A 21,115-nucleotide genomic window follows, 5' to 3' on the forward strand; every position below is an offset into this window, starting at 1 on the left:
GTACGCAAGCTCTGCGCACAGTTTCACCGCGAACAAGCCAGCGGTTGAAGCGGGCAATTTTTTTTAAAGTGTTCACGATAAAAAAACGCAATATACTGTACACTAGACATGCAAAACAGTATCAGCCAGATATTGTTATGCCCCAGTAGGCTAAAAATGCTTTTTCCCTATCACTGATGTGTAATGCTAAGCACATCAAAATATTGCTAATTTCCAATTCTTTATCTATTCTTGGTGCATTATCACAACATCTTACTGCAAAGACCTTGTGTGTTAAGCTACACAATGTTGATGCAGGTGCATTGCTAGGACCTCATATTTAAATTCTGATTAGTGCGGTCTACTTTACACCCTATACATAATGCGGAAACATATTACATTGTTTGCAGCAAGCCAAGTATTCTTCAAAAGTATTGGTAACTTGCCAAGGCTGACTGCGGTGCACTCTCAGAAGCACCAAGATGCACAGTGGGATGTACAAGTCTATGCTTGCGCTGTTCTGCAGCACGGGGCTTCTTGATCTGCGGTTTCACAAATGCTGCCTTTTCATGCTGAGCCACGTCAAGCTCCTTCTCCAGCTCCTCTTTTGCTTGCTGAATCAGTTTATCATACAGCTGGAACAAGTTGACACAAATTCATTATAAGATGCTGCTCACACAAAAGAAAAGACAAGTACAAAAACAACAGCTGGAACAAATTGACACAAATTCATTATAAGATGCTGCTCACACAAAAGAAAAGACAAGTACAAAAACAATCTGGAAAGCGTGTGGTTAACAACCTATTAAGATTAGCAAACACAACTCAGAAAATTTCAAAAATCAGAGCACAGCAGAAACTGCATTGGGAGAATGCAAAAGCTCATATTAGCACTGCTTAAACATTTTTTTGTAATTTTTATTTTTAATTTATTTTTGTTCTTTTCTTTTCATTAATTTTTATTTACTACTATCATCATTATCATCAAAGTTGCTATTTTACTATTGTTAATTATCTTCACCAATTATGATTATCACTAACGACTCCAACTTCTTCCAACATCTTTGTACCCCGACTTACAACTCGCTTCCTGTCAGCAGTGCAGACGTCACCAAGTGATGACATCACATCTAGCGACACATTTTATTTTGGTGACAGAATTTGCAGACACAACATAGCTTACTAATGCTTCCACATTAATCATTTCAGAGCAGCTAAGGCAGCATACCTCGAAAGTTAGACTCAAGGCACTTAAAGGGCAACTCCGGGGGTTTTTTGACATTCGAATATTGTAGTGAAACTTTTACCACAGGTTCTTCTCTCCGTCCTGACGCATTCTACAAAATTTGGGTGCCGTACGATAATCCGTTCACGCGCAATACGGCTTTAAAATATGCCGTTTTCATGGCTTAAGTTGAGAGTATTTCTGCGGGCAACACTGAGTTTCTGACGTCACAAACAGTATACAGGCGTTAATGTCTACTTCCCGCGTGATTATGAAATTGTGAGGTTTATATTGAACTACCTCAGACATTTTATGCAGTGTGGCATGATTTCCATACTTTATTTTCACCATCCAACGCACGTACGAGTGTTTTTCTAATACTGAGTGTGACGTCACCATTTCGTCAAATGTGACGTCGTTTCTGGCCGTGAAATCAGTTTCGGTTTCGATTTGCTGTTTTTCTTTTTTAAAAATACTAATTGGAATTTTGGAAAACGGTTTTTTGTGTTGGAGTCAGGACGTGCCGAGGAATGTAATTCAATTAAAAACACAAAATGATGAAAAAACCACCGGAGTTGCCCTTTAAGCTGTGAACGCCAAGTCAACATCAGGTTAGTCCTGCTTGTTCTGAATGATAAAACAACAAAATGCTTACGGTTTCGATCACATCATCACTGGCACCATTTTTTAAGCTCTAATTATGCAAGCATAAATTAATTTTCATTTTCACACAAAACGTAACACAGCACAGGCAGTGTAATCCTTAACTTGTATGCTCTCCTGTTTTTTCGAGGAAACCAGGATTAATTTGTTTTTCGTACTAACTCAACACGATAGGCAGAGTGACAATTTTATCCTTATTTCATTCCTTGATGTCAGAAGAAACCCGCAGCATGCAGTTAAGCAAGTTCCTTGGAGCTAAATTTCTTAAACACTCATTACAAAATACTTACAAAAAGTATTCAAGAAGTGCAATCAAGGAATGTTTTATATTTAAATTCAGTGACATACTTACAACCAGAAAACAAAAATACATGTTCTTTGGGGATTTCATGATTGTGACTACATTAACAAAAAAATATGTTAAGACCAGCGTCCTCACTTCACAGCGGAACCCCGATTAATGGTCCCCCGTTTATGCGATGACCTGCATTTTACAACGAATTGCATGGGTCCGCCAAATCCCCTATGAGGTGCTGCATGAAAAGCCTTGATTATATGACGAAAAATTATGCACACTTTGCTTCGTATGAAAGCCGACGGGAATTACCCGGAATGAGCAATGACAGCAGAGCACATCTTTGGCAGATGGCACGTCATCCCAGGGTGCTCAAAACAGTAATTACGGTAGGGACAAGTGAGTGTACTGATGGAATCCATCATACGTTGGCCTATAGCGACAGTTCTACTGACGGCTCTGACTCCGCGTGTGTGATCCATGGCCGCTAGTGTGTGGTGGGTCTCTGACGGTCTGCTCCTAGCCCGCATGCGCTTCGCTGCCAAAGGCATTAAAGAAATCAATTTTAAATTTATAACAGAATGGAGTTACCATGCCGGTGGTGACAAGGTTAGATGTGTGATAGCTAGTTCGAAAGCTGTGTCAGCTGCTGCATCATGTTAGGCTTTGCGCGACCGAGCTAGTGGTGCACTGTCACCTAGCAGGCCGAATACTGGCGCAGAAAGCAGGCCGCTGGCATGGGTGCACTCAAGTCGTGCATTTGCGCTGCAGGCAAACAATATGATTGATTTTGTTTTGCGTTTTTTTCCCCCGTACGATGCAACTGCCTAATACAGACACTGCTGCTGCAGATGGAGCCTGGGAAGGAATACATACTGCTTGCATGGCCACAGTGTTCACCGTAAAACATCTTTAAATGATTGGAGCAAGCACATTTATGCCCAGATATCGTTTTCAAGGTGCATACATGATGCCTACTTAGCATTCAGTGACGGGAGCACACGCGAGCCTTGTCAAAAGTAGTCTCTCGTTCAATATGTGCACCCGTAATGCATTACCCGGGTTTATACAGTCAAACCCGTATATATCGAACTCGGAGGGGATCGCGAAATAGTTCGATATATCGATAATTTGATATACAGAAATCGGCTTGTGACGGCACTTACGATGCGAAAAAAAGATACTGTATTTGTCGTGTAATCAACCCACTCGCATAATGAACCCAGCCTCCACTTTTGCACCGAGAATTTGAAAAAAAAAAAATAAAAATGCGTTGAAGCTAGCTCGCTCACATGCAAGCGATCTCAGCGACGAGCGGCAGCGACAGAGCGAAAAATTTCGAACTTGTTGGAACTGCGTCCCTCTCGTTGCTCGAGCCACCGCGGCAGCTCAAAACAAAGTTTCCGTGTCGCTGCGGCAGAAATCGCAAGCTTTCACTTGCATGTCCATGGCACGCATCACTCCGTTTAGGTTGTCTCATCCACAGCTCATTTCTTGGCAGCGTGCCAAGATGCTGCGCAGCGATAACGTCGGAGCACGTTTATCTTTTGATAGCTCCTGCAGTGGCAGGGAGCGAACTTGGCAGAGTGCCCCTGATGGCTTGATTGCACAAGCCTGGTTCGATTCATCACGCCGCGCTTGGGGCGGGCGTCATGATCACAGCAGCTGACTGCGTGCTTTCGTTGATTCATACATGCAAGAATAAACGACTCCCGGGGAAAAAAAAAAAAAAAAAGAAAGAAAACCTGCCGCTTCTTAACGTTTGAACAGCACGATAAGAAAGAATGACTCGCAGAAAAAACTGCTGCTTTTTAACGTTTGCAGGCGCCATAGAGGGTTCGCAACACATGCTGGAGAAAGCATCCGACGCCTGTCTGAAAATGGGCTGAGCTGGCTTGGCGCATGCGTAGCGCATGCTGAAGGAGAGAGATAGCTCGGCAAAAGGATGGGCACACCCACGCACATGGCTTGCAAACGTCATGTGTTGGCGCGTGGGAAACGATAACTGCAGATGCGTGCGCCTTCAGGGAATGGGCGCGGCGCTGCCCAGACCAACCGTCGCCGAACTGTCCCCTCTCATTCCTTCCGCGCGTGGCTTGAAGACGTCATGCAGCAAACGGCCAAGGGTGATGCGATCGTCTTTGGGGAAGGCACACTTTCCAGTGCGTGGTGCGGAGTTCGATATATCGAACGACCGGTGAAATTAAGTTCGATATATGACGTGGCTTTCCTATACTTTAAAATGGGATTTTCAAGGGGATATTCCGCGAGTTCGATATAACCAAAATTCGATATATTCGGGTTCAATATAACCAGGTTAGACTGTATAATCGTTACTTTGTATAATGCTGCCTGCAAAAAGAAAAAAGAAAAGAGAAAGAAAAGGAGCTGCATGCTGTTTACCTATAGTTTACTCACGATGGGTGACGGTTGCTTCCCAGATTGACAGATAGGCAGCAAACTCGTGGCAAGCAACGGCTCCTTAACCAGGATCGAAAACTACCAAATTAGTTTGGTTTGTCACTCAGGTCTCGTGCGAGGGCTTGTTCCTATCGCCTTTTATCTACATTTGTCTGATTGCTAGCTTTCGGATTGTATTGTTGCGCATTTATTGTGCCAAGTTGCGCATGCACAGTCACTGCATAAAGAGAGAGGTGGCGGAGTGAGGGCATGTGTCTACATCCACTTATCTTTTGGGCAAACGTTTTTTAATTTTTGGCCAAGAGGCGGTATCAGCTGGGAGATCGATGTTGACATGGCAATTTATATGGCATATAATTGCATGTTTTAACCTCATACAGATTTTAGGAGGAGTTCCCAAAACCGCATAATTTGCACACCCCCTTGGAATCCTTTATTATGAAGAAAATAAGTGCACAAAATATCCGAGTAAATGCGTTAATTCTCGCAGAACGGAAACGGCCGTTTTCATAACATACATGTGGGGAAAAGAATACAGTTTAAGCAGCAAGAGTAGCAGGTACAGTAATTAAGCGAGTGCATCAGTTTTGAAAGATTTCCGGTTATACAATGCCTAGATTATATGTTGGCGTTGCGTGGCCCTCTGAAAGTCGCATCATTGTGTAAAAGTTAAAAATTATTCACACTTCTGTTACAGTTACAATTAGGGGTGTGCAAATATTCTAAATTTCGAATACGAATCAAATATGTTTGTTATTCGATTCGTATTCAAAAATATGACATTCAAAATTTAATAGTACTGGAAAATTACTGAACAGACCGAAAATTTTGGAATTCCCCACAGATCTCTTGCTTCAACGCATTGCTTGGCCATGCCGAAAGTGCGGTGAAGCATCCTCAAGACATTACGGGACCGTTTCGTGAAAAGCACTTTGCCGACGGTGTGCGCAAAGCAAGGCACACGATGAAACCGGAAAAAAAAATTCTGTTCTTATTTTGGTTTCACCTCAAATAATGACAAGCATTGTGCATGTGTTCATCAAATACAATTATACAATTACTGTAATGTAAACAGTTCTCGACCGTTTTTTCAGGCCCATTTGATAATTAAAGCTTTCGGTTAATTCGGGCATTTTCTTTTTGGTCCCTTGAAGGCCGAATTAATGAGAATTTATTGTATTCAGCAGCGATATGACTGCCCCACTAAGTTTCATGCAGGCCCTTCCTGTACAAAAAACTGGTATACATAATCCTGTATAAAATTTATACTAGATTTTTCAGCAAGGTATACACTTCTGTGCAATTCTAGTTTAATTTTATTTGCAAATACCATATGGATTCTGAGGTAAACAAGACGAACAATGTGTGCATTTTCTCATTTGCTTTTTTTTTTTTTTTTTCCACTGATCCGATATTCTATATTCGAAGGCATTTTATTTCCTGCTATTAAATTCATATTCAAAAATTTTAATATTCACACTCCCCTAGTTACAACTATACTGCGAGACTTTTTTAACCCTTTACAAACTTGTATTTCGAAAACTACCAGTGATATGTCTATGTGGTCGGTGCAAGTGGGCTCTACAGCAAGACTTAATTCATGAACAAGATAGAGCTTGGTGATTAGATGATCAACTAAAATTAACAAATCAACTTTTCTAACTTCGATTTTAAGGAAAACATTATATTGTAAAATTAAAAGCCATTTACATCAATTATGAGCCTCGTTTTAAATATTGTTTTCAGCAGTGTAGTTGCAAGTACTGAATGTCAAAAATGTGCTTTTTGTAGCTCATAAGTTGGCTTTCAAGCGTTACATATTTATATAATAACTTCATTACGTGTGGTGGTGGTGGCTTGTGGGGTTTAGCATCCCACAACGACTCAGGCTATGAGAGACGCCGTAGTGGAGGAGTCCGGAAATTTCAACCACCTGGAGTTCTTTAACGTGCTCTGATAACGCACAGCACATCATTACGTGTGGTAGTGTCCCCAAAACCATGTTAACTTATTAAACTTTATCAAATAAACAAATTGTGTCTGCATTTGCTGCGTAAAAATTGCAACAGATGCCATTTTACACATTTGCAATGCTGGAAACCTAACTCAACGAGCTTTCAAATACAGTCGAACCTGGATATATCAAACCCGAATATATCGAATTTTGGTTATATCGAACTCACGGAATATCCCCTTGAAAATCCCATGTAAAAGTATAGGAAAGCAGCGTCATATATCGAACTCAATTTCACCGGACGTTCGATATATCAAACTCCGCCCCACGCACTGGAAAGTGTGCCTTCCCCAAAGATGATCGCATCACCCTCGGCAGTTTGCCGCGTGACGTTTTCAAGCCATGCACGGAAGGAATGAGAGGGGACACTTTGGCTAGGGCAGCGCCGCGCCCATTCCGCAAAGGCGCGCGCATCTGCGGTTATCGCTTCCCGCGTGCCAGCACGTGACGTTTGCAAGCCATGTGCGCGAATGAACCAGAGAGGACGGTGGGAACGAGAGGGGAAAAACGAGATAGAGCGAAGTGCAAGGGTGTGCCCATTCTTTTGCCGAGCTATCTCTCTCCTTCCTCTTTCCCGGCCTTCGTTCGCAGTAGCACGCGCTACGCATGCGCCAAGCTAGCTCAGCCCGTTTTCAGACGGAACATCGGACGCTTTCTCCAGCGTGTGTTGCGAACCTTCTGCGCGCAGCGGCTGACGTGGCTATGGCGCCTGCGGAAGTTAAGCGGCAGATCTATCTTTTTTTTTTTTTTGCGAGAGTCGTTTGTTCTTATTGTTGTACTGTACGCGCGGCGTAGCGTAAGATATAGCGTTACGAAGCAGCTTTTTTTTTTTTTTTTTGCGGGAGTCGTTTATCTTTGCATGTATGAATCAACGAAAGCACGCGGTCAGCTATGATCATGACACCGGCTTACAGCATTTGCAGCTACTTTATCACGCTTTCCAATGATTTTGTGGCAGTAGACTACGCCCAAGCGCGGCGTGATGAATCGAACCAGGCTTGTGCAATCAAGCCATCACGGGCAGTCTGCCAAGTTCGCTCCCCACCACCGCAGGAGCTATCAAAAGATAAACGCACCCGGACGTTATCGCTGCGCAGCATCTTGGCACGCTGTCAAGAAATGAGCTGTGGATGAGACGACCGAAACGGAGTACGACATGCAAGCGATAACGCTGGCGATTTCTGCCGCCGCGGCGACACAGAAACCTTGTTTTGAGCTGCCGCGGTGGCTCGTACTGCAGAGGGACGCAGTTTCAACAAGTTGGAAATATTTTGCTCTGTCGCTGCCGCTCGTCGCCGAGATCGCTTAATCCCTTGCATGTGAGCGAGCTGGCCTTAATGCTTTTTTTTTTTTTTTTTTCAAAATTCTCGAGTGCAAAATTGGAGGGTGGGCTCATTATGCGAGTGAGTTGATTACGCGACAAATACAGTATCGTTTTTTCGCATCGGAAGTGCCGTCCCAAGCTGATTTCTGTATATTGAATTATCGATATATTGAACTATTTCACGATCTCCTTCGAGTTCGATATATCCGGGTTCGACTGTATGCATTCTTGATGATAGATGATTCAGACCACACTGCCTATTAGGAAAATTTAAAAACAAGACTCAAACTAAAGGGCTAAAAAAAATCACCCTGTATAAGCTGTCTTTGAAATGCCCAAGCAAGGAAAAATAACAGCGCCCAGAAATAATGGCCAGCTAAGCAGGTTTAATTTATCACTTGTAACTTGATGCAGCAAAGACTGAACACATGGCACATCTATAAGGCTCACTTCAATATGCTTCTTGAGAGACTCCTCTCGTTCACGGAGCATCTCAGTGCGCCGACGCCGCTGCTCCCGCTTAAGCTGCTCAGCCTCCAGCTGGCGTTTTCTGAGTTCTTCACTGAGTGCAATGATGCGGCCCTCAATGTCACTCTGGTCAGAGGCTGTTTCTGAAAACCCAGAGAGAAAACTGTAAGCAAGTAACTGGCCTCTTCCACTTACGTGCTGAGCAAGTCAACAAACACAGGAAATTGGGTGGCAGACTCACAAAATGAGCTGCAATGGCTGCAGGCCACAGGGAAACAAAGCTTTTTCAGATACCTGAGCTTGTGCACTACATTCTATGATGCATAAACAGCTAAAATTATTAAACAGTAAATAGTGGGTAGTGTGTCTCACTAAAACAGTTTAATATGCTACAATGTGTTTGAACAGTCAATTGTTTTAAGAATCTCAAAATTTGTTCAGTATCTTTTCAGGTTAGGAAAAGGTGAGTGCGAATTTGTCCCAGTTCAGTAGGGCCAGAAGTGCCATCTACAAGACACTAGGGCCGAAATGGTGTGTTTTCTTTTTACACCACACATACCAAGCACCATAAATGGCTAGATTTGGATGGGTTAATCACACACGAGTTCGGGGATGCGGCAAGGCCTATACTATTTCCACCCATTTCACAGTTTGTGAGCGCACGAAAATGACACTCCATTCAAAATAGTGACTAGGACAAGGAAACAAATAGTAAAAACCCTACCATGACATCTTGTCTCGGGTCCACCCGAGTAGCACATTTACAATTGAGTACCATGCCTGGAAGCAAAACCTGGCTGGATTGCAGCCCAAAGGAATACAATGACAACTTGTCTCAGGTCCACCTGCGCAGCCCGTTTACAATAGAGTACCATGGCCAGAAATAAAACCTGGCTGGACCATAGCCCAATGGCCTGATTTATTGAAAATTGAAAACAAAGAAAATAGCTTATAAGAACTGCCCCCAATAACACTGCATCAACTGTCACTGAGCATTCATAAACTCATTATGGGGCTTACAGCTTGATAGCACCAAAGAGAGGTCGAAGTGCACAATGATCCAAGTAAATAGAATGCACTTGAAATACGTACGGTATGGCAGCTGGTGCAGCATTTCACAGCCTATACCTTGTTTTCAGGCATTGCAAAAAATTGACATAAGCAGGATACCTTTTTCTTGCTTGACATCATACTTAAGCTCCGTATAAAGCAGCCATCCTTCATCCACTTCACAAGTTGTCTAGTTACATTTCACTTTTTGAACATATGCAAATCTGACATGCCATGTTCTGAAGTCTTATCAGCATGTTACTAAACTGCCTTTATGCACATTTCTGTTCAAGAATTTCCACAGCTGTCTGCACTTAAAACAGCATGTTTCCAATTATGTGCTGTGGTTACTGCTTGCCAATCCCTCCTCAGAAGACCTGACAACAAACGTGGGACAGAGGCTTCCCTGTGTATGACTGACTACGAACCATGCACCTCATTGGCTGTTGCAATGTGCTGCAAAACACTACTCTGACTCCATCTTGTGAAAGCACTTCCTTATTGCTAGCACTTCAGAATGGTCACATCAACATCACTTTCAACTAGGCTGCAGAAATTCGTTGTTCCACGTTCTTTCATCTTCTGCTCTGTTGCTAAACCACAAATGGATGCCTGAAGCATCAAGTGACCCATTAATGTAGTCCCATTTTATGAAAGAGAAACTGATTTGGTTTAGGGGGGTCTGACGTCCCAAAGAGACTTAGGTTATGAGAAACGCCGTAGTGGAGATCTTTGAAAATTTCGACCACCTGGGGTTCTTTAACGTGCAGTGACATCGCACGTTGCACAGGCACCTTGCTTTTCGCCTCCATTGAAAAGTGGTTGCGGTAGCCGGAATTTCATCCCGCGAGCTTGGGTTCAGCAGTTGAGTGCCCTAACCACAGAGCCACTGCGGCGGTTTTAAAAAGGAATTGGAAACAACAAACAAGTCATCTGGTTATTTGACCTTGTGAATGTTTAGCTCACAAGGCATAAATAAAAAAATTACATATAGCACTTAAAAATGTTGACGTGCTGTGAAGCTGAAAGCATCAATGTCTCATCTTGAGCTTACACATTGTTGGATAGAATTCGTGTCACGAGGTAACCTCCAACCCGACTAGCATTTGTATGCTATGAGCAACGAGAAATCAAATGACACTATTGTGTGATGAATGGTTGCATCACAGTTGTGAAAGGAAAGTCGGGGAAAGGCATACTATCGAAGGTACTATCGAGCTCGATATGAGCTACACCGCACGAGCCCGTCCCCGAGGGCTCTCCCTGGTTGTACAGTGGCGCCGACAGTGATGTGTTTGGGAATTATCGGGAGAAAATGTGGCTGCTGCTGCAAGCCTGCAATATCACCACTTGCTTGCTGTCACACTCGCCTTTATGGTGATATCAGTTCCGAAAATGGTAATGGCAGTTGTGGCCTGACACTCAAACTTCTTGCTTGAGCAAGTCCTGCTTCTTGAAATTTACAATACCTGGCTAGCCGCTTCTTTGCCAAGTTACTTTATGCACAACTTTGTGCCAAATGCTCAAATGTGCTTGCAGTTTTTCAGTTTGCGATCCGGATTCAAAAGAAATAAAAAAAGCAGTAAAAGAACGATAGAAACAGTGAAAAAATAAACGGGGCCAAGATAAAGAAGCAAGCGAGCAATGCGTGGCTGCAGAAAGAACCCGAACCTTTCACAATAGCAGAAAACGATAAGATGGGTGCCACTGTACAGCCAGGGAATACGCTCGGGCAGTGAGCTCATAGCTCATACTGAGCGCGATAGTACATATGTTTTCAGTTGGAATCCTTGTCGCAAGCTAGCCTGCAATTTGACTAAGAGACATATACTATGTGCCAACGAGAATTCGTATGACACCACTGGAATGCTGTATGAGGAATGGCAGCATAACATTGATATGGACGTTGGGTAAGGCACAGAATTGGAGGTAGTGTCTGTATCAAAAGTTCAGATCCTGTCAGGTAGGCTTATAAGCCATGTAGTGCCGCTTGGCATAGTTTTGATACAAAAGTTAGAAAAATTGAAAGTCTAGGAATGGCGTCATGCTGTTTTAATGCCTACACTGCTTCCGGTACGCTGCAACGGCACGCTGGACATTGCAGTTTTACCGCAATGCTTCACCACGTTGACTGTGCAGTAAAGAGGCACCACTGCTGCTGCGCCACGCCACAAAAAGAGTGCCAGAGGCCTTTACACAATTTTGGAGCACTTCTTCAATGTTCATTATGTAAACCAAACCAGGGAAAAACCTTTATTTCCACTTGGGTTTCGTTGCCAATGCAGACAACCATCATACAGCTTGGTGTTCATTACATAAAATTACTGTGGTGCAGACTGTTTTTAGCAATTTTTTTCAGGTGCATTACATAATTCGAACTTTCAGTTAATTTTACATTTTTTCTGGTCCCTTGAAGCGAAAAGCATGAATTTCGCACTATGTGCATAAGGCACGAACACTCGAATCACCATAGACCCTTGCAGCAGTTGCTCAGCGTAAAGGTAAAGCACTTCCTCCTGAGGGAATAAAAACATGCTCACCAGAAAGAGACACATTGAAGGAGTCTTCAGAGCCACTGGAGTCTCGCCGCACTTTTCTTCTGACAACCAGCGGCTTCTTGATCAGCAGCAGGCTCTTACGACTGCTGTTACTACTTCGCCTCATGGCCCCCTCTGTTTGTGTTGAGACCTCAGCTTCGAAGGAAGCAGATGCCCCAACTTTGCTCTCTATTGTCGACTCGTTCTGGCCGCCACTGTGGACAAGCAGACACAGAAAAAAAGGCTTCACTTATAGACACTATTTCAAATTTGAGATGCAACTGTTCACTATCGCTCTTGTTATGAGCACTGTTTGTCCAGAACCTGACTTCATCAATAATGTATGCCAATGTGCCCACCACATGATCTGTAACAGTACATAGTTGTGCTAATGCTGCGCAGAAAGGCTTGAAAACACAATTTAGTTCAATAGCGTGGTGCTTGTAATCTTCAAGGTATAAAAATAATTACTTATGGGAAAGTTTACGTGGCAGTGATGGCAGTCACCGTGCACCACAGTGCCAACTGTAGCTAACATAGCAACCAAAAGATCCAAGCATTTTGCTAATGTACAGCCTTTGCCGAAAGGGTTAGGACCAAAAGATCTACTGCTGTTGCACCAGCAGCTCCTAATCCTTGTGGGTGAGCAGGCTTGCCATTTTACTCCGAAGGAGCACTGGAACACCCCATTGTTCAGCTGCATGCCATGTGGGCGAGACACTCGTGACGTGTAGACAAAGACATGGCTACCAATTTATTGCTCACACCAGTACATTCCCAACAATTCTAAAGGGATGTGAAAGTTAATTTCTATTACAGTGGTACCTAACAGATCAAGTGCTATGAGACAGTATTAGAGTACACTGAGACATGCTTAGAGCAGGAAGTCATTTATACAATATTAAAATGAAGAACACTTTGCAAGGTTGAATGGCATCAGTATTAGCGTGAACTTCTATGACGATGTAGCACTAGACTGCAAATAATTTTCACCAGCTGGCTTCAGTATACAATACTAGATTAACCACAGGCCTATACTTAGCTTTAAGTAAATGGCTCGTGCAAGCTTTCTGCCTCAGTGAAACCAGCTATGTATTGCCTTACCTCCACTTCCCGGCCATGCAATGAGACCAGGTAGATTGCATGACATGCAACGCATACAGAACTGCTCTGCACATAACCATTACTACATCCACAGCTCAATTTCTCAAATTGGGTATCTATAGTATGTTATATGATCTAACCGAAGCCCACTTAATTGGCCAATAATGCTATAGGCGCTTCCAAAATCCTGCGGGCCAAGCATTGCCGAGATGCCTCAAATTAACCTAGACAATCGCATTTCCTCCAAATCTGTTCGCAGTATGTACCGCATGAAAATTACACACCCAGTGCACTGTCTTGCTCGCAGGAAGGCAAGAGTACAAGTGCTCCACAAACATTGCCACACTCTAGAAACACTGGCGTATGTGGAATCTGTGGAATACAGCAGTCAGGAGATGCATGCAATAGTAGCAGTCCTAAACAAAACATTTCAACTCAGCACGAGCCTCACCCGTACACCGTGTCCAGCACCCAGTTGATGCAGAAGAGGCAGCAATAGCCTTAGTCATTGTGCCAACCAAAGCTTATCATATCCTATCAGATTCCAAATTACCCATACGAAACTTTGCTGCTAGGCAGATTAACGCCCCTGCCCACTGTATTCTGCACAATTAGCCTCCCCCATCCGACAAATCGCCTTCTTTTGGGTGTTTGTGCACTGTGGCCATCCCGAGAACACAACCGAAATTTGTATCAGCTGTGATCTGTCATTAGGATAGTACTGTATCAGCTGTGATCAAATCAATGAGGTTCCAGTTCACATTTTAGTGAAATGAAATAATGAAACGTGAAAAGGAATGGTTGATGCACATGTGCCAAAAAGACCAAATGTTTCTCATTTTACGAGCTATACTGAACTTACGAGAACTTGATGGATGCACGGCTCTTAAAGCTATCATTTAAACCACAACTAATGCAGAGTGGTGCACGAAAGCAGCAAACTATGGGATTGATAACAGAGCTGTGCACGGGCTCCGGCCAGCCCAAAAGATCGTACCCGGCCCGGCTCGCGGGCCAGGCTCAGACCGCTCGGAAGCCTTCTCGTTTGGGCTCGGACCGGCATATTTGTCTCAGGCAGGCCTGGCTAGGCTGCACACCCCGATCACGGACACATGCAACTTCTGAAAAAGTGCGAATGCGGCCATAGTGCGATAAGCATCTAGAATCCACAGCATTTTACGGCACCCTCACCACACGAGAGTTTCTGAGACCTTTCCTGGCATCGATCCGCCTTTTCTCCTCGCCTCCTCACCGCAAATGGATCTTTGGCAGCTGTCAGTGAATGAGCAGAGGGGCCGCTTGTAGGCTAGTCTCGAGTTTCGCATCTCCACTTGGGTAACACCGGCACTGATGTAGCACTGATGTTTAGGTATCCGTTTCAAGATTCACGCTATACGCTGTTGCCTATCAAATGTCAAACGTCTCTGTTGTGACACTCCTGCCTCGACATGGCCTCGTCTGAAGCGGAACATAACCCAAAGCTTCTGTGGTGCAAGAGTATCCTCTTGTTTCTCTTGTTGCGAAAAGTTCACTTGAAAGGCACACAGTGAGCCAGGCAAGCTCACAGAGTATTTGGCAACAAAATCAACCCCTTGTTTAGGTTTAGAGCTAGCGCACTTTGGGAAAAGCAAACAAGTTGCCTACCGAAAACTTGCTTTCTTATCAAAGAGCCTTTTAATTTTTCCAGCCCCAAGTTATAGCACCAAAAGAAACTTCAGCGCTACCGGATTCATTATCCAGGAACACTGCAAATGCCTCAATTCAATGCATAATTTGTTTTTGCACAATGCGTTGAATCTACATATAAGCTTTGCCTCTATACATTCAACAAATTTGTTATTTCAAACGTGAGAACTCAAGATTTCAAGATCTTGGATAAGGTTATCATCTGGAAACTATCTGCTTCTGTATCATATCATTGCTTCAAATGCAACTATAGCATGACGGGCAGGGCTGGGGCCGGGCAGGGTTCAGGCACTTTCACAGTCGGGTCGGGCCGGACTCTGGCTCAAAAGTTTGGCCCGTGCACACTTCTAATTGATAATGCTACATTTTGACATGCAATCCATGCTACATGTTATATTTCACACGCAACTTAAATTTTATGTTCGCAGATCAAAGGGTTGCAAGTTGTGTAGTAGGGCTCATTTACAAAGCTCAAACACAGAACAAAGCCTCAGATATTACAGGTGGAAACAGCATGGTCACTGTAACCTGTATACAGGCAAGGGTAACCGGCCTTGCTCAAACACAGAACAAACCCTCAGATAGTACAGGTGAAAACAGCGTGGCCATTGCAACCTGTATACAGGCAAGGATAACAAGCCTTGAACAGAACAAGTGTAAACCCATAGATTCATTAACAAGCATGAATACCCAAAAGCACCACCCTTACTTCTCCGAGATAGTAGCGCTGCCTTCAACCCACATGCCTCCTTTAATTCTTTTCAGATTTTCCCAAGCATACAATGTTGGTATATGCACTTCCCACAGTGCTTGCTGCTCCTAGCTGCTCAGCCTTTGTTGTTCTTTCCTTTCTTGAGAGAACACAAGCAGTGAGGAGCAAACATGACCAACCATGAGGAAGAATTGCTGCTCAAGCCCCTAGTGACAAGATTGTCCAGGATGACAATGAACCTTGCACTTCGTGCCCAAAGCTCAAGATTTCACAAATAATGAGCAGCTCATGAAAGGAGCAGCGAAAACCAAAAACAACTGCCGATTACAGTGCCTCAACAACAGCCGCATGTACCACCTCTCTGATGCAAAGAATATGCAAATGAGCTTTAGGTCACACTAAAAGATGCTGAAAAAAAAAAAAAAAAAAGAGCAGTGACTGGGTTTATGTTGAAACCTGTTCGGAATCAATTAATTTTGAGACCAATTTTTGGTCACACTGTCTAACTTATTTAATGTGTCCTTGATATAAATACACAAGCATAATGAACACACCTAGAGTGCGTGGAAATCACGCATGTTTCACGCAAGTTCAACTGCAACCATCCCTGCTATTTATAATTCGTGCATCCTGAGCAGCTAATGTTCTCAGGCCAGAAGAGAAACTGCAGATGTCATTAAAACAAACTTTTATCACCTTGTTGACTCTGTCCTTGTCACCTCTTCCTGAACAGATTCTGTGACTGGAGTAGTCTTAGCATCCACCTCTTCTGAAACTCCTTCAAACGATGCATCTTCAGGATATGTCGTACTTCTGGGCTCCCCACTGCTCTTGGATTTAGAAGCTGGTGCCTCCAATTCAGAAGGAAGACTTGTACCAGAGCTCTCCAGTTTTCCTGTAAAAAGCAGCCAGTGAAAGACTATAAATGATGCCTTCTTTGTTTCAGCCCATCACCTCTGATCAGAACTACAAGATGTGTAAATATATTTAGCTTGTTAAGCTGCAATTTTTAATTGTGTGACTGAAATTAGAGATGTTTCACTATAATGAAAGTTTGGTGCATTCACTTCCTTGAAAATCACATTTCAATACAGTCCCTACCAACAATGATAACCTCCTGCCATTGAAGCACCAACTTCCGTATGCCTCTGTAAAAGGATGTGGGTGGCTATTGACATCAATGGGTCACTGCACCTTACAGGACAGACCTAGTGCCACAGAATCTTTTGCTGCCCCTAAAAATCAACAAATATGTGCATGGCACAAACATCACTTAGGCTGAGAGGTTACTAATGCTCCCTTGGTGGTAGCGATGAAACAGAGTCAGCATCGAAGAGAGAACAAAGGCGTCTTTATAACACTATGTACTGGGCATATTTACAGCAAATCAGCATGGGGGCCGAGGACTACAAGATAGACAACTGTAGTTGCACAGTGACAGCTGGAGAGACTACGACGCGTCCCCTCCTTGCGAGCGGTGTAGCACTTCAACACTCGTGAAGGTCTCGGTCTTCAGAGGCAGTGTGCTTGCTTATGTATAGCCTGGAAAGCCATTGGCACTCAAATTGTCCAATCTGGGGGGCAGCACATGACGATGGACCAAGAAGTCCAATCAGTGAGCACACTGATCGCTCGCTACATATCTTCCGCGCCGCGAAGGTGACTCGCTGCTAGGGGACTGGCGCCGTGTCGTCTGGAATTCCACTGGCATGTTTCAACAAGTCCCTCGCCGATGCCTCCTGGCAATGCGCCACTGCCTTGCGGAGCAGCATCAAGGCTTGTGAAGGGGATGTTAGCAGGAGAAGCTTGACATTCGGTTGAGCAGAATCTGGGTTGCTTGCTCAGGCACAACAGCACAGACACTCATGCATTCTATCGAGGCTATATTCTTTTTTACCTGGAGTTACTACTTCACCTTCCTATTCTTCAAAGCAAATCTAAATAACACAGATAACCTGCCCTTCTTATGTGACTATGCATGCAGTGTACTCCAAACATGGCCATATAAAGTAGAATCTTGATACGGATCTCAGAGTCTTGAAAAAATTTGGTGACAACACTGAATGAGCAGAGTCGCAGGAGATTCACTCTTTACTGGGTTAACTCGAGCCCAAAGTGAACAACTGTGTGGCAGCAACAAACATTCCTCGTGTTCGTCAAAGAACACTTTCGCCGCTCCTCTCAGCCACACTCAGTTTAAAGTTGATAAACAACATTCAAGATAAGGTGCAAAAAGTAACTACTACAACTTTCATTCAAAATTAGCTTAACTGCCCTTCGCATCAGAAACAAAGTAATGAAGCCACAAGCTGGTGGTACTGAGCACGAAAGAATAGACATTACAGATGAAAACAACTACAGAATAAAGCAGAATGTGTGCATAAAAGGAGCCTCCCTGGCCAATGGCAGTGACCGATTGTCATGATGTGGCAACTGATTCGTTATTCTGCAGCTAACCGCCTTTAGCCCACCAGCCCGCTTAGATGTCACGCTGACACTTAAACTATTCTGTAACGATAACTGGTCAATGCCATTGGCTGAAAGGCCTCCTTTGAGGGACATCTGCCTCTTGTTTCTTGAGTTATACCCGACTACACAAAGTTTTGCACCAGTCTCATCCAAAATCTCATACAACACCTGCGTGCAGAAGCATGGAAAATGAATTTGTGCATATCTGTGTAGAGCTGACGGGATTTATTTATGGCAGCGTAACCACAGCTCACTACATGCGGTATGTACAGCATGATTAGTGACTGCAATGCCAGCAATGTGCAAGTCGCACACTAACGCTCACTCGTGACATCAGCAATGGTTAAGCAACGTTTGGGTAGCACTTAGTGCTCAAGTGTGTGGTCACAGCTCATGCATTTGTACCATTTGTAGTAGCATGAAGAGTGTTCGAAAGATGCAAAATTCTGGACACTGAACCCAATGCAATCTGACTGGACAATACACAAATTTGTGCCAACCTAAAATTCATATTGACTGTGTTCGTATCAACGAGATTCTACTGGCACACTTTTAGCTTTAGACATTGTGCTTTTAGCTGTTATCCTGTGGTGAGCCCTGCAGCATGGATGCAACAGTGTTGGAGCGAAAAGCAGGTGTGCTAGAGCTGCTGCAGAGAAGTGAATCTGATAGTGCTGATGCGAAAAGTACATGCAAAAACGTGAGTGACAAAGTTGGTTAAAATCTGGTGAGCATCACCACAGGGAATCTATGCTATCTTTCAGACAGAGCCATAACTTGGCAGCTTCAACATTTGGCATGTTCGACAGAAAATAGCACCATACCTTTGACAGAAGACTCAATGCAATGTATGACAACTTTGTGGTTGCTCGCCATTTCCCACAACTGTCAATGAGTTAACCCTTCTCCAAATAAAAAAAAATGAGGCAACTTTAAAACTATGGGCCCCTGTCACACTGCTCAATTGACGACTGATTGTGCTACCGATAAGGGCGTGCGAATATTGAAATGTTTGAGTATGAATCTAATATGAATATAGAAAAAATGTCTTGGAATACTAAATATCTTATCAATGACAAAAAAAAATAAATAAAGAATAGCAAACATTGTTTGCCTTGTTTATTTCAGGATGCACGTGGTATTCGCAAACAAAATTAAACTAAAATTAAACTAGAATTGCACAGAAGTGCATACCCTACTGAGAAATCCAGCATACCATACAGGATTCCTTATACCACTTTATTGTCCTACAGGAAGGACCTGCATGAAACCAGGTGGAGCTATCACATCACTGCTGAATACGGTAAACTTCTCGTTATTTCAGCTTTCAAATAACCAGGAAAAATGTTCAAATCAACCAAAAAGTTCTAATTATCGAATGGGGCCCAGAAAAAACTGCCGAAAACAGTTTACTGTTGTTGTTGTGTGTTGGGTTTTTTCTGGCGCATAAGTAACGCAGGCTATCATGCGCCTAGAGCAAGGTATGTTTTTATTCTGTAGATGAAAATTATTAAAGCTTGCTTAGGAGCTTTGCCTCTTTTAGGAATTTAGGAACGATTTGAAAGGAAATCCTTTAGGCAGTTCAACATGCTGCCACCTGTACCTAGATCTGTACAGCCGCGCAGAATGCCAAACCTCCAAGTTATGTCATATGTCTTCTCCATATAGAAGATGGCGAGGCAGTGCTGTTTGTGTATAAATGCTTCTCGTATGATGTTTTCAAGCCTAACAAGATGGTCTGCTGTAGAGCCTGCTTTCTTAAATCCGCACTGATGAATGTCCGAAAGTTTACGAGATTCTAGAATGAAGGTTAACCTGATGTTCAATATAATTTCAAAAGATTTGGCAAGGCAGCTTGTAAGTGCTATGGGCCTGTAACTGCTGGGAGAGGTTGGCGGCTTTCCAGGTTTGAGAAATGGTACGATAACAGCTCGTTTCCAAGCCTCAGCTATCTTTCCCAGCATGAATAGTTTATTAAAAATTTCAAAAGTGCTCTACAGCAGAATCGTAAAGGTGAGCCAACATTTCGTAGTGTATCCTGTCCAGACCTGGGACTGTTTGTTTGCCGGAAGACAGTGCTCTATTTATTTCATATCAAGTAATTTGGCTGTTATAGGGTTCATTTGTGCCACCAGTGGTTGGAAGTCGGTGTTTTTCAGCTATGTTTTTGTATTTTAAGAAAGGCTGTGTGTAGTGGATGAACTGGAGACTGCTTCAAAGTGTTCTCTTAGTATGTTTGCCTGTTCCACTAGAGTTGTTTGGTTACCAGGCGCTTTGTTAGGATAGGAAATGTAATTGAAAATTTGTCCATTTAGTTTTAAAACTTGTTCCTAAATTTTTTTTTTTTTTTTTTAATGTAGTTGAGCTGTTTATGAATGATACATATTTTTTCCATGAGCCTTTTTCGGCATTTCGCCGGATGTAGTGTGCCTTTGCTCTTGCCTTCTTAAATTCTATAAGGTTTACTTGTGTTGGAGCCTGTGGAAAGATTTCCAGGCTTTATTTTGTCTCTTTTTTGCATCGCAACATTCTCGAGTAAACCAAGCCTTATGGTTTTGGCGCGCAACTCCAGAGGATTATTATACAGTTTGTTTGCTTGAGATAACGTTCGGTGATGATAATAAGCCGATTAATGCAGGTAGGTGATCGCTCCATATGGATTATCCAAAACTTCCCATTAAAATCATTAAAATCGGAAGGTGAACAAAATGATAGATCTAAAACACTCATCTTTCCCATGCTCGGACAGCAGTAGGTCGGTTTCCCCGTGTTTATTAAACAGACATTGTTAGATAAAATAAAATCTTCTATATAATTTGTCCTCGTGCGCCACTTTTCTCACTTCCCCAAAAGGGGGAATATGCGTTAAAATTTCCAACTAACACGTAAGGCTCCGGTGTGTTATTTTTTTGTGTGGTTCAATATACACGCAGCACACAGTCGCTGTTTTGGATGAAAATAAGGTGGCTGCCACTGCATCAAACTGAGTGTTAAGTTTGTGTTCGTTAGCTGCAATGTTATGGCTTACTACGATGACAACGCCACCAGAGAGCCTGTTGGCCTGCTCTCGGTTGCGCCGGAAAACACTATTTTTTTAGTATGTTTGTATGTTGTGGACCGAAATTGGTGTCCTGTAGACACAGTGCTACAGGTGAGAATGAAACAAGA

At 43.2% G+C, this 21,115-nt stretch overlaps 1 protein-coding gene across 10 annotated transcripts in view; it reads right to left on the reverse strand.

Annotated features, from left to right (window-relative positions):
* Positions 1-21,115, reverse strand: part of LOC146204829 (uncharacterized) — a 175,849-nt gene that overhangs the window by 25,069 nt on the left and 129,665 nt on the right. For all 10 annotated transcript variants that reach the window (XM_084589536.1, XM_084589533.1, XM_084589527.1 and 7 more), the window contains 4 exons: positions 16,175-16,373; positions 11,980-12,191; positions 8,372-8,532; positions 426-614 (listed from right to left, as the gene is read on the reverse strand). In XM_084589536.1, coding sequence (XP_084445662.1) covers positions 426-614; positions 8,372-8,532; positions 11,980-12,191; positions 16,175-16,373 — 761 coding nt within the window. The remainder of the gene's footprint in view (positions 1-425; positions 615-8,371; positions 8,533-11,979; positions 12,192-16,174; positions 16,374-21,115) is intronic.

The sequence above is a fragment of the Amblyomma maculatum genome, chromosome 1, assembly GCF_055883805.1.
Source record: "Amblyomma maculatum isolate TAMU_Amacu chromosome 1, ASM5588380v1, whole genome shotgun sequence".
Classification (NCBI taxonomy): Eukaryota; Metazoa; Arthropoda; class Arachnida; order Ixodida; family Ixodidae; genus Amblyomma; species Amblyomma maculatum.